This window comes from Macaca thibetana, chromosome 1 (assembly GCF_024542745.1).
Source record: "Macaca thibetana thibetana isolate TM-01 chromosome 1, ASM2454274v1, whole genome shotgun sequence".
Taxonomy (NCBI): Eukaryota; Metazoa; Chordata; class Mammalia; order Primates; family Cercopithecidae; genus Macaca; species Macaca thibetana.
In genome coordinates, this window is record NC_065578.1 from 201,821,521 (window position 1) to 201,840,807 (window position 19,287).

The 19,287-nt window shown below is 47.1% G+C and overlaps 1 protein-coding gene across 2 annotated transcripts in view; it reads right to left on the reverse strand.

Annotated features, from left to right (window-relative positions):
- PGBD5 (piggyBac transposable element derived 5) overlaps nucleotides 1–19,287 on the reverse strand; it is a 101,672-nt gene that overhangs the window by 9,249 nt on the left and 73,136 nt on the right. For both annotated transcript variants that reach the window (XM_050769243.1, XM_050769253.1), the window contains exons 4-5: nucleotides 6,995–7,175; nucleotides 2,899–3,096 (exon numbers count right to left, since the gene is read on the reverse strand). In XM_050769243.1, coding sequence (XP_050625200.1) covers nucleotides 2,899–3,096; nucleotides 6,995–7,175 — 379 coding nt within the window. The remainder of the gene's footprint in view (nucleotides 1–2,898; nucleotides 3,097–6,994; nucleotides 7,176–19,287) is intronic.

A 19,287-nucleotide genomic window follows, 5' to 3' on the forward strand; every position in this document is an offset into this window, starting at 1 on the left:
CTTTACCTTCCCCCGGGCAATTTCCCGCTCATTTCAGCTACACCCAGGTCTGTGCCCACCTGAAGCACCCACCGAAGTGCTCACTGAGCAAGTGTGAACTTCCCCGGAGTGCTTTCCAGAGGTACCAGGGGAGGGGACAAGGGCCCCCAGAGGTGGGGAGGGAGGCTACAGTGATGCTGTGGTCATACTCTTTGGGATTTTTAAGGGACACTAGGATTCTGAACTTTATGATGTAAAATAGAATACTTTGGATCCAGAAACTGTAAGTACATTAAACATACTAAATTTCAACAGATTTAAAAATCAATTCCCCCATCAATATCCTCCTTACATGTTCCTTTGGTGTCTGCTTTAAGAGCTCCAACCCTTAAAAATAGGCTTTTAACATTTGTCATCTTAAATCCTGGATAGGATTTTGAACGTCTCCAGCTGCATTCTTTTCTCTTCATTATCTCCTTTCACTGAGCCCACATGCATGTGATGTCCTGCCTTGAGACACCTTTTCAGAGGCCATCACTTAAAATAATTTGGTGGGGCTGGACACGGTGGCTCATGCCTGTAAACCCAGCACTTTGAGAGGCTGAGGCTAGAGGATCGCTTGAGGCCAGGAGTTTGAAACCAGCCTGGGCAACATAGTGAGACCCTGTCTCTACAAAAAATATAAAAAGAATTAACGGGCACAGTGGTATGCACCTGTAGTCCAAGGTACTCGGGAGGCTGAGGTGGGAGGTTTGTTTGTGCTCAGGAATTTGAGGCAGAAATGAGCTATGATAGCACCACTGCACTCCAGCCTGGGTGACAGAGCAACACCCTGTCCCCAAAATAAATAAACAAAATAATTTGGTGGGAAGCAGTTCCTGCCCCTGACTCTCACACTTGTTCCCTGGAAATTCTCTTGCCCAGAACCAAGACCCTAATCACGGGAGTCTGGAAGTTCAACCCAAACTCTAGCCTTCAGCTTGCAAGGCCAATTCCAAGCCTTTCTTTTCCTTCTTCATCTCTGTTCTTCTTCCTCTACTTCCTCTTCCTCCTTCTTCTTCTTTCTTCCTCCTCATTTTTTTTTTTCTGGGTAGATGGGGGTCTTTCTATGTTGCCCAGGCAGGCTTTGAACCCCTTGGCTCAAGTAATGTCCTGCCACAGCCCCTTGAGTAGCTGGGACTCCAGGTGGGTGCCACCATGCCTGGATCAAACCTTTCTTCAACTGATCCTATACATAGCACTCAAGAGCACAGCTCCCTGCAGCCCTCTACACCCAAATTGAGTACTGATGCCCATCTGCTGGGGTCCAACGATTGCAATCTCCACTGAGGCGTGATGCAACTTAAGCTGGCAGGAGGTGAAGGATGGGAATAAACTAGCAACATACATTAAACACAGATGCACAAACTGCACCGCAGAAACATACACACCACACACACACATCACACACACACACACCATACCCATAACATAGACATGCACGTGTATACACACACCAAACATACAGACTACACATACCATACCATGCAAACATATACACACCACACATACAGACCACACACACACCATACCCATAACATAGACATGCACATGTATACACACACCACACATACAGACTACACACACACCATGCAAACATATACACACCACACCATACAGACCACGCACACACCATGCCCATTAACATAAACACGTGTATACACATACCAACATACAGACCACACACACCATGCAAACTTACACAGCACACATCACACAAACAATACACACACTACACCCACCATACCACACATACCATACCACATACACACTCCACACCACAGTATACTATACCAATATATACACACACACCACACCCTCCATACTACCAATACATATCACATACACACTCCACACCACACACACATAAACACACACACGTCACAGAAACATACATATCACATACTCCACACTGCATACAACACACCAATATGTACACACACCACACCCACCATACCACACATACCATACCGCATACACACTCCACACCAAAGTACACACCAATATATACACACACACCACACCCACATCACAAATGTGTATCACATACACACTCCACACCACATACAACATGCCAGGCAAGCTTACACTCCACACACATGTACATGTGAGAGCACAAATCCGCACACAAACAACGGGCTCCTTGGCAGTGTCCCTTTACTAATGAAGGGGAAAGGGGCCTTTCTTTTCTACCTCATTTGCTGTCACTTGTCTTGAGGACAGCCTCTGGGAAAGGCAGGGGAGGCTGCCCCCAAGCGCTGCGCGGCCGGGAACATTTCTGCCAGGGCCCCTTCGTCCTTTCAGTGTTCTTTTCAGTGGTTTAGTGATGATTTCACTGTACGTTACTTTAAGCATAGGCTCCTCGCTAAGTAAGTCCCTTTGTTATGAATGGATTTTAAATCCCGAGTAAAATCAATGAAGAAATCAGGGAACAGCAGACGGACCAGACGGCGCACATGCTTAACTTCTAAGGAGGACCTTGAAAGATAAGAATGGATTTTTTTCCTCCCATCAGAACAGATTTGTCACAGAATCCCCGACGATAAAGTGAAATGCCATTCAAATGCAGCCCATTATCACACCCCGTGTACAACCTGCGGGCTTCCCGGGGCTGCTTGAGCCACCTGCAAACCCCGTCAGCCTGGCACCGCTCAACAGCTTACAACGAACGGGGAGCTCTTCCCTCGCTGCTTACCCGCTGCTTCCACGCAGCCGCCACACTTAGGAGCGTGGCCCCAGACGCTGGTGAATAACCGAGGGTAGTCTGGTCCCAGAGCAGCACAGCCCACAGCGGACGCCACATCCACCGCAGCGCTGGGCTCGGCCAAGCTCAACCAAACCCAGCGCACCCTGCGGTGCCAATGGCGGGCCGGCACTCACCCTGCTGCACCGGGGAGTAGGCGTTGGTCAGGAAGCGGAAATGTCCTTTGTTGTACCAGCAGATCAAGGACATGTTCCCCTTCATCTTGATTTGGTACTGGCCCCGGGCCGGGGGCGTGGCTGGGTTGGTCAGCATGGACAGTGGGAGGCCGGTGCAGTCACTCTTCCGCACGCTGAGCAAGCCGCAGCAGTAAATCCCTGGGGGGAGAGGGATGACGGATCATACACTCACCATGGTTGGAGATGCCAGTGGCTCCTCCACCCCATGCACCCTCAAGGAAAGGATGGGACTGCCTGGTTCTGAGGCTGATGCTTGGGAGTCAGACCCTCTAGAGATCCCTCTAGAAGAGACTGCTAGAGTTTTGAGGTCTCGTATCCCTCTGTTGTCTCTCCCTGTGGCAATCTCCCCAGGTCCCTCCCTAAGAACATACAGTATGCTAAGACTGCGTGTAGGATCACAGCACAAGCAATACTGGCAGCAGCAGCAGGAGCTGTCACCTGGACCCTCGCTCAGTGTCCAGCACAGCACTACGCACGTGCACTCATCATCCCATCTACTTCAAGAAACTTCTGCACTCCATAGGTTATGGCACACACATTAGAGAAGAACTGAGGCTCGACAAGGGCGAGGACCCCAGACTCACAGCTGGGAGGGTAAAGACAGGCATGAAGCCCAGGACTGTCCAGCATCCTGGCCATGGTTACATCATCCTAATGGCATCACCAAGACATGGCTGGCTGCGAGCCCAGTGCTGAGCCAGTCCACACCGCACCCCAGGAAGCTGTCAGATGGAGCCCTCATCTCCTTGGGGAGGTATATTCAATGTGAAGGAAAGAACCATCAAAGAATGTGAACTAAACCAAGTGACCTTCCATGAGTGGGTGGAGAGCTTCCTGAGAGAGCAGGAGCTTGCGCTTGGTCTCTAAGGCCTGGAAGATTGGCATGCAGTGGCTGGTGGGCAGTAGACACCGGTATGAACAAACGTCCACCGTGGACTTGCTCACTTCCATCCTGGACTCGAGGCCTTTCAGGTCCTTCCACATCATGGGCCCGCCCCACCCTGCTGGGCCAGAAGGCCACAGGGGCCACAGGCACTCAGCTGCTCCCCAGCAGCCTAGAGGGGATGCAGAGACCCTGGGAGCTGTCTCAGCCTTTACTCTCTGCTCAGCTCCTGGAGGACTGACAGTGCCATCAGTCATCTGAACACATCACATATCCCACGCATCTGCTTTCCTCATCCCCGCATCCCACACTGCACCAGAAGAAGGACAGTTGAAAGAATCTTTCCCTCTTCCGAACTCCTTTCCTGGTAGCAGGTGGGAAGGAAGATGCAACCAGAGGTGCTTTCGAGTCTCACTGCTGAAAAGAGGAGGGGTCTGCTGCTCGCAGCTCCATTCCTAGCAACCGCACATGACCACTCAAGCTACTCTCATCTTGAGATGTAAAAAGGAGAATCTGTTCTTAAAAACAGGGAGGAGGATGACATGAACAAGGGTAAGGGTGTCCGAAATCACCCATCTGGGGCTCAGTCTACACCACCAGCCAAAGAGAAGCTGCATGTTCGTAAGAGGGAAAGAAGAATATCCCAGCAGCACCCAAGTTTCCATGACTCCATCCCTTTATAAACACAGAAATTATTCTAGGAATGTCCTTTCTGGCTTTTATTTTATAACGGTCTGTGTGACTCTAGGAGGGACAACCAGACTCTCAGCTCCGATTCTTCTCCTCAACCTTGGCTGCCTGTGAGAGTCTCCCAGGGTGGGGGGACACTGGCCCCGACCAATGCGATTTGTGTCCTGAGGAGGCAGGGTGCAGCCACTAGTGACCTTCCCTGCGGATACGCTGGAGGACACTGCCCTCAGTCACGGCGGAGGAGGTACATGATGATGCCCTGGTGAAGAGCTCAGTCAGTTTAGACCCTTCTAAAAATAGGCAAGGAGATCTTTTTTATCTCTTACCTAATCTTCTCTTGAAAAAAATCCAAATTCCATATCTAAATATTTTCTTTCAGCTAGAAGATTCTTTCCCATCCTCCTCCTAATTCTCTGAGCCAAGACGCATCCCCTTCTCAGAACCACAGGAGCAGCACACCCAGCTCTTTGGGAATCATATTGATGGCCCGGGATAGTCCTCCGGCATCCCCACTCCACCTTGTCTGCACGGCATCCACCCCACTCGACACAGACACACACACACAGGTACACACACAGACACACACGCAGACACAGAGATGCACACACATACAGACACACACACACACAGATACAGACACACACAGACACATACATACAGGTACATATACACATACCCAGACACAAACACAGACACACACAGACACAAACACAGACTCACACACAGACATAGACACACACAGACACACACAGATACAGACACAGGTACACAGATATAGACACAAACACAGATGCACACACAGACACAGACATATACATACACACACAGATACAGACACACAGACACATACACACAGGTACACACACACAGAGACACAAACACAGACACACACAGACACAAACACAGACACAGATACAGACAGACAGACACAGGTACACACACACACAGATACAAATACACGGATGCACACACACATACAGACACACACAGACACAAACACAGATGCACACATGGACACAGACACACACACAGGTACACACACAGACACAGACACACACACAGACACAAATGCACACAGACGCACACACAGCCACAGCCACACAGACACAAACACACAGATGCACACATGAACACACACACACACAGACACGCAGATGCACACAGACACAAAGACACACATAGACATACACACACACACCAACAGACACACACATACAGACAGACACACACAGATGCATACACAGACACACAGACATACACAAAGACACAGACACACACACACAGACATACATACACACACACACACATATATCCCCTCTACTTTCAGTCCAGGTTGATGGTGTGAGGCAGGGAACAGGCCCTGGAACACACATAAACATCACACTCACAGTACCTGCACTCAGCCTTGCACAAGTCGGCAGGAGAGATGGCAGTCCCAGTTCTCACTCTGAGCTCGAACAGAGAACCCACCATTCTTCCAAAGCAGCTGGGTACTGTGCTTCAGGTACCCAATTTTCTCTCGCTTTACTTTCAGAGCCCCACTTCACATCGTCTGATCTCTCTACCCTTGATTCTTCCAACAAATAACTATTGAGCCCTGGGCTTTGCAGATGAGTAAGATGCAGCTGAGGCCAGCAAAAAGTGAAGTCCAGGGCTGCGGCCTCACTGCAGCTGCCAGGGATCCAGGATGTCAGCTGTCTACATCTCGTTACTTAAGAGGGTCTAGTTTTAAGGCCAGATGTCTGACTGCTGCTGAGCAAAAGGTTTGTAATTCTAGTCTAGTGGCTGCTGCAGGGGAGCTGGCACTTTTTGTGTTTCTCCTGAGTCGACCAGATCTAAATCCCCAAAGGCAGGACAAAGTGAAGGCCAAGGCAGCTTGCCATGGGGCTCCCTGAATTGGTCCAGATCTTCTTTTTCTATAGCCCCTATTTCCTCCAGAGCCATGGAAGGGTTGCCTAGTCTTTGCCACACATGCACCAAGCACCTGAGCACCCAGAGTACCTAAGACTTTTCTGAGGCTCACTGTACTGTTCCCTGTCTTCACACAATTCTTGTCTGTCTCCTGGGAAGGGGCCACATTATAGAGGATGGGTGAGTTCCAGAGACTTCCTAGAGCCTTACTAGGAGCTGTGCCCAGGGGACACAGGCTTTTGATGGCTGCGGATTTCCAACAGGGGACATACAAAGAAATGCCCCAAAGACCGGGCAGAGCTTGGCGCAAGGTCTAGACACGTCTTCTAGACCTTGAGCCCGTGGCTCACACACCTTGCAATCTCTAGTGCCCAGCGGGGTCCAGCACACAGGGTGGCTGAGATGCATCTGTTCCCTCAAGGAAGGGCCTCATCACCTGGCATCCTGTGGTCTGTGCTTGCCACCACGCATCTGTACCCCCACCTGAACCTCTTCCACTACTTTCCTGGGTGAGGCAGGGCCACATCCCCACTAGCTCCCCACTTGACTTACCTTGCTTCTCAAACTCCTCAAACAGGGTCAGGCTGGTGATGCTGGGCCCGGTGAAGATGATGTAGTTCTTGCCTGCCGCGTTCCGGCACAGGCTCCTGGCCACCATGCTGTGGAGCTGGGGCTTATTCTTCAGCGCATCCAGGCCATCTGGGCCCCCGCCTTCCTTCAGGTGGACGTAAATCTTTAATAGAAACAGACAGAGGTTAGCATGCTCACAGCAGTGTCAGGCTGGGAGCCTGAGTATTCAGCAAGCATGGGTCTCACGGGTCTCAGTCATCAGGCTGGGAGCCCGTGGAAAAGCCCCCATCATCTTTTTAGCTCACAGGGGCTCCAGGTCACCCCCAAGCACACCCCATGGCCTTGACGACTGGTGACTCAGCGCCAGATGCTTCAGTTTGGAAAGGTCAAGGCGGAGGAGGAAAAGAACAAGCAGCTGCGGGTAATGGGACTGTGCAAACACATTCCCCAGCTTTCAAACACAGGAATGACTTAAATTCACTATAAATAAAGTTAAAGGCAATCTCACCTGTTAGGAATACACGTATCTGTGTACTTTCCATTTGAATACAGCTTTTTAATTCACAAGGTATGTTCATAATGACTGATTAATTTGTTCTTTACAGTGACCCCCATCAGGCAGGCAGAAGAGGCTGATTCCCCTCACGGTGCAGAGGAGACAGGACTGAGGGCTAAACATTTGCCCAAGAGTCCAGGGCCAACAAAGAGGATGTGTGCGAGCAATTTTTAATCGTTGTTTCATGCTGCTTCCATGAACATCATCAAAGTGGTAGAGGCAGGAAAGTTAATGGATTGAAGAAGAGCATGTTCAAAAAATCCTCCAGTACAGGTGCAAGAAATGTGACTTAGAGAGAATATCTTAAACAAACAAACAAACACAACACAACAGAAAATGTGGTGTTGGATGACAGTAAGTCACTGCAAACCAGAACTGCTTGAGAAGTTCGATGGATCTGAGCCCGCCACAGATTATTTATACGTTAACACACACAGCTACATGTTGCCTGTGGTTTCTATACAGATATCTACACTCAAATTTTTAAATGCTGTGTATTGTTGTTTTAATTGCTGCATCACAAATGACCACAAACTCAGTGGCTTCAACAGCGTCCATTTATGAGCTCATAGTTCTGTAGGCTGGAGGTCTGAGCAGGGCATGGCTGGCTTTTCTGCTCAGGGCAGCACAAGGCTGCAATCAAAATGTTGACTGGTGGGTTCTCATCTGGTGCTTGGGATCTGCATTCAGGTTGTTTCCTTATGGCTGCAGGACTGAGGTCCTGTGTCCCTGCTGGCCATCAGCCAAGGACTGCTCTCAGCTCCCCGGGGGCAACAGGTAGTCCTTGCCACATGACCTTTTCCATTGTCAAAGCCAGCAATGATTGGCCAGGCATGGTGGCTCACACCTGTAATCCCAGCACTTTGGGAGGCTGAGGCACGTGATCACCTGAGGTCAGGAGTTCGAAACCAGCCTGACCAACATGTTGAAATCCTGTCTCTATTAAAAATGCAAAAAAGTAGCCAGGTGTGGTGGCAGGCGCCTGTAATCCCAGTTACGTGGAAGGCTGAGGCAGGAGAATCACTTGAACCCAGGAGGCGGAGGTTGCAGTGAGCCAAGATCGTGCCATTGCACTCCAGCCTAGGCGACAAGAGTGAAACTCCGTCTCAAAAAAAAAAAAAAAAAAAAAAAAAGCAAGCCAGCAATGGGGACTCTTCCTGAAGCTGTATCCCTCTTGTGCTTTCTGTTAGGAAGAGCCTGGTTCCTTTTCAGGGCTTACTTGGTTAGGTTGGGCCCATGCAGGATAATTTCTTGTTAACAGATTTAGGACCATAACACATTTGCAAAATCCAAATTCCCTCTCATCAACACCCACATTAGTGTTTGAGCGAATAATGGGGAAGTGTGTGCACACCAAGGGCAGGAAGCCTGTGAGTATCTTAGAGTTCTAACACACTGGGGCACACTGCTTCCACACCAGGCACTTCTATGCATCTGAAGAACTACAACGTGATAGCTGAGAAATGGACTGCTTCCCCACCTTATTGAAACCAGCAGAGCGGAGATGACGTCAGTTTTACTCCCTGGAAAACAGACTGATTCAATGTACTTTCATGAAGACCAACAGTGAACATCTTCCCCGTCCAAACACTCAGCGTCAGTGAGGATGTGGGGGAAATGAGCACTGTGGGGACTTGGTATAAATATGTGTAAATTTTCTGGAGGGAAATTTTGCCCATGAATCAAAGACCTTGAAGTATGGCTGTTATGGAAAACAGTATGGAAGTTCCTCAAAAAGTCAAAAATAGAAAAACCATAGGATCCAGTAATCTTACTTCTGGGTACACACCCAAAGGAACTGAAATCAGGATGCTCTAAGAGATACCTGCACTCCCACGTTCACTGCTGTGTTATTCACAATTGCCAAGATATGGAAACACAAGTGTCCATCAGTGGATAAGTGGATAAAGGAAGCGTGGCATATACACAAGGTGAAATACTATTCAGCCTTTAAAAAGGAGGAAATCTTGCCATTTGCAACGACACGGACCTGGAGGACATTAAGCTAAGTGAAATCAGCCAAGCACAGGAAGAGAAATACTGTATGATCCCACTTACATGTGAACTTCAAGTTGAACTAATAGGAGAGAGTGGAATGGTGATTACCAGGGGCTGGGGGATGGAAGTGGGAGTGGGGAGGTATTGATCAAAGAATTCAAAATCTGTTAGATAGAAGGAATAAGTTCAAGAGATCTATGGTATCACATAGTGACTACAGTTAATAACAACATATTCTTGGAAATTGCCAAGACAGTTGATTTTAAGTGTTCTCACCACAAAAAATGGTAACTATCTGATGTGATGTATATGTTAATTGGCTCGATTTGGCCATTTCAGTGCCTACATATTTCAAAGTACATTGTACACAATAAAGATATACCATTTTTATTTGTTAATTTAAAAATAAATCTTGTAAAAACCTTAAAAATATTCATGCTATTTTACTCATGAGTTTCACTTTCAGGAATTCAATCCAAGGTAACAATCAGAAATGTGTTAAAAGGATTTATATATAAAATACCGTGTCCATTTCAGGGTTTTTTATAATGGTAAAAACAAGTTAACAATGACCTAATTATCTTACATGAAAAGGAACTGATTAAAATTATATATGTAGGTATAATGGAATGTGGTACACTTTAAAAAATTGTCATGTAGAAAAAATATTTAATAACATAGAAAATGTTCACAGTATCACTGCAAGTAAAGTAGCCAGATTACAAAACAGTGCAAGTGTGTTTTTATACAGATGTGTGTGTTTATACAGATATGTTGACTATACACTCAAACAGCTATTTCTGTATAAAAAGTATTTATCAGAATGACAGCTATGCTGGACTTTTAACATTTTTGATGTTAAATATGTAATACAAACCAAATCAGAAAAAGACCCACTAAAAATAATTATAAAATAACTTCCTTATCAGGATTACTCAAGCATAGGAGTATTTGGAATTTGCAGTATCTGTAGGGTCTGAGTGAATGGTTATTCATCATTTCCACACCTGGAGATGATGATGACTCTGAGAATCAGGTCAGCCTCTTGCTGTCTTGGAATTAACATATTTTCCCAAATGCCAGTGATGTGCAGCTGAGATTTTACAACTCCTGGGTAGAATACGGAAGGCAGCACTGTTGCAGGACTGTCTTGAAATTACTCAGCCTCGTGTCTACACATGCATCTCTGAAAACTGCCATTTTTCCAGACTCCAGCCAGTCTCTTCTGAAGAAGCAGACACTCAACTGGGATGTCACAGGAGAAGGGGACAGGCACTGAGCCAAAGGCACTGAGGCAAAGGAGACAGGCGCTGAGCCAAAGGTCAAAGATTTCTTATTAGGAAATCTGGAAGAAGGATACAGCCAAAAAGTGGCACCATTGAGAGTCCAAAGAGAGTCCCAAATGTGTGGCACTCATTGCTATAAAATAATGAGTTTCTAAAAGTGAACATAAAGTAGGACCTTCATTTAAATAAATACAAAAGATGGTAACCTTGAAAGTCTCAGTTGAGGGCATGATTTAGAAAAAAACTGTTGGCAAGGTAGTCAAAATCTGGCCAGGAAAAGGCTCAGTCCAAGAGGTCCTGCTGGGTCTGACAGTTAGGCAGGTCCGGTACCCGACTGATCCTGGTTTGCTTTGACACAATAACGTCCGTGGTCAAAGGCAGTAACTTGTTTCCCTTAGTTGGATGAGCAACCTCCAACGAAGTCTTATCCCATCCATGCCCTATTGCTACAAATGCTTAAGCTATACAAGCTATGCTAATGATTGCATCCAGGTTTAAGAGACTATCCTAAGGAATCCTGCCAGTAATCTGAGAAACAGCAGAATCACTGGGAACCCACACATGTATTCAGACACTGGGTTGGGTACTTTCTACAAGAGCTCCCCAGACACAACACGGAAGGAAATACCATTCACTTAGATGTGTGACTACTTCCTGGTCTGCTTTTCAAAAAGTCAGATATCTCCCTAGACATTTCTAGAGAAGGCATTACCATACTAATATGGTTCCACCAAATGTGTAGACATAGATGACTTCCTATCACTGGGCAAAATGCAGCCAGCCACAGACACTTCTGAGCCACAAGACTGTTTGACAAGTATCTCTAGGGCAGGAAAATGTACCATTTGGTGGTTGCCAAGCTTTTCACTTTTCCTAAAAAGTTTTGTTTTGCTCCTATGATTTATTAATTTTTAAATGCATATATTTAGGAAAGTAGGCATGAAAGTTTATTACTATATGGCATTATACTTTGCCCCAGACTAGTATTCCCAATGTTGCATACTTTATACTGACATTACAACAAAAAGGATCTTAGGAAATATGGATTATAGCAGTTAACACCCTGGGGGACACATACAGTACATGGCATTTATCTTAGCTCTCCTGAAATGCCCCCTCCAGAGGCAGGATCCAGTTCATCTTTTCCCTCAACTTCTCAAAAGAACAGTAAGGCTAGTGGCAGTAGCTGCTGACTCCCCAGCTGATAGTTCCACTAAGCTGTCGCTGGGATCGGGGGGCACCCTCCTGCCTCTCCAACACAAAGAACTGAAGAAAGCCTAGTTCAGCTATACTAGTCTTGACCAATGAATGACCCTACTTCTCTTTCAGCACAGAAGCGAATCAGTTTCCTCAGTGAAGAGCAGATCTGGGGGAAGGGTATCACATTGTGGGGACTGGTGATCCCTTCCTTGAGTCTTTTATCGCTAGTGTGCAAGGAGCCATGAAGGTGTAAGTAATTCAGCTGTGGGGAAACAGCTGTGGGGAAACAGCACAGCAGTGCATGATCTGCACTCACTGAAGATGCAGAATGAGATCGGGGGTGTGTGCGGCTGTCACCTGGGACATCTGTACGGGACAGCCACTTGAGAGAGCTGTGAATTGTAAGTGACAGTCACTTGTCATGAGAGGAACTGAGGCAGGGAGGGTGAGTTCTGGGATACATGGGCACAGGCTGTCATTCACTGGCTTGTGGGTTTTGGGGCAAGTTACTTAATTGCTCTGAGCCTTGCTTTCCTTATCTGTAAGGACAACACCGCCATATGCACCTTGCAAGGCCGTTGTCTTTAAGTGAAAACTGTGCACATAGAAGTGATTTTTTAATATAGCAAAGCTCTGTAACTGTGCTCCCAGTGTGGCTGCCTTCAGCCACATATGGCTGTTTTCATTTACATTTAAATTAACTAAAATGAAAAATTCAGTCCTGTGGCCACACTGGTCACAATGCAGATAGTCAACAGTCACACGAGGCTAGGAACTGCCATCACAGAGAGCACAGATATGAAACATTTCCATCACTGCAGAGAGTCCTGCTGGACAATGCTGCTTGTGCCATCTTCGTGTATTAGCTGGGGTTTCCAGCAAAGTCTCTAAGTCATCACCATACTGATGACTTTCATCTCTCATTGCCCAGTTTCTCTCTCATGCCTCTCACCGTGACCATGCCCAGGAAGAGCTCATGTGCTGAGTCTGTTCATGGTCCTTCTCCTCTCTGGCTGCACCTTCAGCACCGCTGACCCCTGTGGGAGCCTTGCCTTCATCTCATCCCAAAGCTCAAAGCCTGAGGTGGTTCTTTCAAAATGACAGGTTGGAGGAGGAACATGTATCAGCATGTGGGCTCTCTGTACACACTCATGTCCGTGCAGCTGAAGATTCTAAGTTCTTTAAGGAGAGGGCTGAATCTGATCCACTCAGTAACTGGTGCACTTACCTGGGCACTTAATAAATACTTCATTGTCATCTTTGAAGTCCTATACAGTAAAGAGGTATGGGTGGATTAACTTCATTCAAAAGATGGAGAAAGAAGGTAGTTCTCAGCTACTTGCTCAAGGACACAAAGAGGTCCACAGTGATGTCTTCTACCTCAGCCAATCCCATCCTCAACTTACTGCATCCAACCTGGATAGGATCTCATGCCAGCATCCTCCTCACTGCACAATTAAACAAATGGACACGTGTCCTGCCCTGCCCAGCTTCTGAATCCACAAGCAAAATTCACTCTAACCAATTAATTCCACGGTGGCCCTCACTTTTAGAGCCAATTCAATTAGTTATCGGTCAAGAGCAAAATATTTCACTTAGTATGTACAAAGATTGAGTCAAATAAGCAAAAAAACACTTTAGCTCACCTTCCTTAAATTCTTTCAACATATATAGTATGTCTCAAAACAAGGGAAATCAGTGACATGGATGCTAGACCACTATCCTATCAACAATCAAGCTGGATAAAAGATACTTTGCTTTTTGTCTAAATCAGGAAAAGTTCTCCCTTGGGGGAGTCAACATAGCCTGTTGGTTAAGAAAGTGGGATCTCCCAGCTACTCGGGAGGCTGAGGCAGGAGAATGGCGTAGACCCGGGAGGCGGAGCTTGCAGTGAGCTGAGATCCGGCCACTGCACTCCAGCCTGGGCGACAGAGCGAGACTCCGTCTCCAAAAAAAAATAAATAAATAAATAAAAAAAAAGAAAGTGGGATCTAAGGTCAGAATGGCTGGGTTTAATCCCAGGTCTACTGCTTTACAGATGTAATTTTAGGCAAAGTAGCAAATTTCTCTGTGCCTCAGTTTCCTTACCGAGAAACAGTGGCAGTGACATTACTTGCCTCATGAGGCCCTTGTGGAGGAAAAATGAATAGTGCATGTGAAGTGTTTAAGCACAGAGCCTGGCCCACAACACACACTCTGTAGATGTTCGTTATTCTTTCCTGAACGCCAGAAGCAGCTGCCAGAATCCACAGATGAGACTGAGGAAGGAAAGGGGCTTCCAGGTCAGCTAGCTTAGCAACACGGGGCGCACGGATCTCATTCAGAGTGTCCCTCACAGATGTCATGAGGGCTCTGCCTGGACAGATTCCATGATGTGTGCAGGGGGTAGGAAGCAGGGGTCCTTTTGCTTGGGGGTTCCATCTCGAATTCTGGCTTCTAAAGCCCATCTACTTCCGGAGTATGTCAATGCCCAGCGTGAACCTGAATCCCTGCCTCCACTGAGCAGGGCTGTCATCCAGAATTGCCTCCTTGACATGGCAGCCACCCAGTCCTCTGAAGACAGTCTGTCCTGTCTTCCTTCAGATGACACCTCCTTATGTCCCTCCAAGCCCCACTCAGGACACCACTCCGGACACCTCCCAGGCATCTGCTCTTCAGCCCCTCCTCGGTGTCTGTCCATCTGTCAACATCCCAATAGGAACATTGGTCTCATGCTGCAGAGGCAGGTGCCTGGCCCAACACGTGCAAACAGGATAAATCTGCTCTTTCAGATTATACCATTAAAAGAAAATAGTGGACCATTTTTTTTCCCTGCTCCAAAGAATCTTGGGGCTGCATTAATCACTAAAGGTCGACAGAACATTAACCTGTCGGCCAGTTTTTCCTGCTGGATCCTCGATCTTTTTGACATTGTGAAGCCTGAACAGCAGCCTCTGCAGAGAACTGCTGGAGGGTTTTCTTTCCACCCACAGACAGGGCACAGCCTTCCAGGATGAGCAGCCACAACATCTTGGATCGAGGAACTCCAATTGCCCAATTAGGTGGCTTTTCCCTACACTGGAAGATTCATCATCGTATAAACCTCTCCTTTTTCATCTCCTTGGCTCACAGGGGAGCCTGCAGATGAGGGGAGAGGAAGGGAACCTTGGCTAGCTCCCATGCTTGCACCCCCTCTGCAAACAGGGTAGGGCTGGAGGGTGTTTTGACGTCTAGGTCAGTCCTTAGGAGGCCTGTGACACAGAATAAATACAGACAGTCTCTAATTTACACTGGTTTGACTTAAGATTTTTTGACTTCATGATCATGTGAAAGCAATAGGCATTCAGTAGAAATTCCTTCAAATGTTGACCTTTTCCTCGGCTAGTGATATGCTGTGCAATGCTGCGTGGCGATGCTGGGTGGTGGCAGTAGCTGCAGCTCCCCGTCAGCCAGGTGATCGTGAGGGTAAACAACCATGAAATATTCAACACTTTATTATAAAAGAGGCTTTTGTGTTAATTTTGCCCAGCTGCAGGATAATGTAAGTGTTCTGGGCATGTTTAAGGTAGACGAGGCTAAACTATGCTGTTTGGTAGGTTAGTTATATTAAATGCATTTTTTTTTTTTTTTTTTTTTCTAGAAGTGGAGTCTCATTATGTTGTCCAGGCTGGTCTCAAACCCCTGGCCTCAAGCAGTCTCCTCCCTCAGCCTCCCACATTACTGGTACTACAGGAACTTGCCACTGCACCCAGCTTTAAATGCATTTTTGACTTAAGACATTTTCTTTTTTTTTTGAGATAGGGTTTTGTTGTGACACCCAGGCTGGAGTGCAGTGGTGCAATCATGGCTTATTGCAGCCTTGATCTCCCAGGCTCAAGGGATCCTTCCTCCTCAGCCACCCAAGTAGCTGGGTCTACAGGTGTGTGCCACCACACTCAGCTAATTTTTATATTTTTTGTGGAGACAAAGTTTCGCCATGTTGCCCAGGCTGGTCTTGAACTCCTGGACTCAAGTGATCTGCCTACCTTGGCCTCCCAAAGTGCTGAGACTACAAGTGTGAGTCACTGTGCTTAACCTGACAAGACATTTTCAACTTACTAGGGGTTTATCACAGGGACGTAACCCCATTATAAGTCGAGGAGCTTCCGTATGCTGTCTTAAGTGCACCATGGTATCTAGCAGTGGGTAACCAGCAGTGGGAAAGCCAGCCTGGGTAAACAGCAGTGGGAAAGGCAAAAAAGAAGGCATTGGCTGTGGCCTCATATATACCCAGCATTCTGCACCCAAGGAGCAAGCATATCTCAAGATTTCCTGAGCCCTACCTTATAAATAATTCCCTGCCTGCTTATTCTTGTCTTAAGTGCTGCTATTAAAACGTTGGGTGTCTTGGTGCTCGACCTGTGGCAAAAGCTCATAGCTGCTCTCTCCTTTGCACACCACACACCCTGCCGCATACGCCTCTGGGGGTGTTTCTTACCCCTACAGGGGCCTTCCTGTAGCCCTGCGATGTACAGACACACCTCCAGTACTGCATTTGTCACTCTATTTCGATGAGTATTTTTAACGTGTCCATCTCTCCTACTGGAGAGGCAGTGAGGGCTCCCCCTATCTCTAGTTCTGAGGGGCCAAGCACGAAGCTCAGTCTATGGTGGTGTGGTTAACCAAACAGTCCAGGCCTAGATTTGCATTGGTACAAGTCTTATCTTCCCATCTCTTTATTGTAAAACTTCTTGAAAACAGGGACTTGTCCAACTCTTACCGATAAATAAATAATAAAAATAAATAGAGATTATTAGCTAAAAAAAGCAAGACTGAAGAAAGTATTGCCCTGGCCCTCTAGTTCAGACTCCCAGGTGGTCAACAGCAGTGAGAATCAGAGAAGCAAACAGGCCTGAATAAACCAGGTGCGCCAGAGAAAGCCCCCTGTAGTAGCCAGGATTCTCCAGAGACACAGAAGCAGTAGTGTGTATATAAATACAATTATGTATGGAAGGTGGGAGGGTGGGAGAGTGGGAGGAAGAGGCAGAGGTATTTATTTTAAGGACTGGCTCATGCAAATCAGAGGCTGACAAGTCCAAAAATCAGGGAAGCCCAGCAGGCTGGGTACTCAGGGACAAGGTGCTGCTGAAGCCCGAAGGCCCTCTGCTGGCAGAATTCCCTTTTTCTCGGGGTACAGCAATCATTTTCATTTTCTTTTCTTTTTTCTTTCTTTCTCTCTCTCTTTTTTTTTTTTTGAGATGGATTTTCACTCTTGTTGCCCAGGCTGGAGTGCAGTGGTGCGATCTCGGCTCACTGCAACCGCCGCCTCCCAGGTTCAAGCGATTCTGCTGTGTCAGCCTCCCAAGTAGCTAGGATTACAGGCATGCGGCACCACACACAGCTAATTTTTTTGTATTTTTAGTAGAGACTGAGTTTCACCATGTTGGTCAGGCTGGTCTTGAACTCTGACCTCAGGTGATCCACCCACCTTGGCCTCCCAAAGTACTGGGATTACAGGCGTGAGCCACAGCACCCGGCCAGCAATCACTTTCTTAAGGGCTTCAGCTGATTGGCTGAGGCCCACCCACATTATGGAGGCTAATGTGTTTTCCTCAAAAGCCACCCATTTAAATTTTAATCTCATCTAAACAGCACACCTTCCCAGCAACATCTAGACTACTATTTGACCAAATAGCTGGGTACCATGGTCCAGCCAAGTTGAGACATCAAAGTGACCATCACATCCCCAAGCCTGGCTGATATCAAGGGGTAAAGCTAGAAAGCCGGCTCAGGCAGGAAGTAAAGAACAGGCACTCCCAGGCATCCCTGCACCCCACAGAGACGCCGGAGGACAGACTGGCTCAACAACGCTACAAGTCAGTGACCGCAAGTACTGCCCCTGCATGGAATACAGACAGACGGTGACAGGGCTGAGGGCCAGGAAGCACATGCGCTGTCCCAGCCATTCATCTGTCCCTCCCTGGGAGCCCCACGCGCAGTCCTGGGAGAGCGGGAGATCGTGGCCAGTCTGACCCGGGGAAGTGAGACGAGCTTCACGGGAGACAGAGTAGAGCTTGCAACTAGACCACGGCCCCTCCTCCGAGCTCCCAAAGCACTGACAGGGAATCTGGAAGGCACCTGGGCTCATGGGAGATCCACCACTTCCAGGTATCAGTGCGCTATGCAGCTAAGAGATGTGCCCTCATCTGCTGCAATGATGGAAAAGTTCTAGAGAGGATGATGGTGACAGCTGCACAACACTGAATGTAGTTAGTGCCACTGAGTCACACACTTAACAATGGTGAAAATGGAAAATTTTATGTTATCTGCATTTTACCACCACAAAAAGCTATGCTTGTTGATAACAGAACCATGCCTCTCTTTTTATCCCTCACAACATATATTTCATTTCTCACCATTCCTCTTATTAAAGTTGACCAAATTACCAAAGACCCGAAGATCCACGTGCAGTAATCTACTTCTCAGAGCAATGTGAATGGCCTCATTTGACAGTTTCCATTGGCCTGGAGCACTGCAGGTTAGCATCTTCGCCCACTGACTCCTTTCCAAGTGCTGGGTGCTCGGTGAAACACCAAAACGCACATTTTGGATCCAAAGACTTTTGAGATAAGCAGTTCTGCAGGACAGCCCTACAAATGTCAAGTGGGAGATGAAGCCCGCCCATCCGAACCAGTGCCTTTTTTCAGAGATTGCTGGAAGAAGACTAGGAAGAGGAACGTGAGGACAGATAAGCAAGACCAGGTTTCAGAGCGGGATGGCATTCACGGGTGGTGTCACTCACACTCTGCAGTAAAGCTGTGTCTGTTTCTCATCTGATTACTTATTTCTCCTCAAAACCTCTTACTGTTTGCTTCCTGCGTTCTCAGCAATGCAGGCCATTAGCACCTTAATTTTCAGAACTATAGTTAACTTAATCTCTTCCTCTCACTTCTATCCTACCACATGCCTCCCTATATTCTCTTAGTTAAATTATTTAAGATCTTTAACCACTTTCATCAAAGACTTCCCTTCAAATGAATTCAAGAGCATTACACCTATAAAAATATACTAATCTATTAGAGCTCTTCTAAACACCATCACCATTATTATTATTTTTGCCCAACTGTTAGTTTCTTCCTTCTCATCCAAATGCCCTTGTGGGGATCAACTGACCATGCCTGAGGCCCTGATGATCTGAGCTGGCTGTACTGAGTTCCCATTCAGCTTTCCCACGGACCTTTTCTGGGACCACTGGCCAATCTGGAACTCCTTTTTCT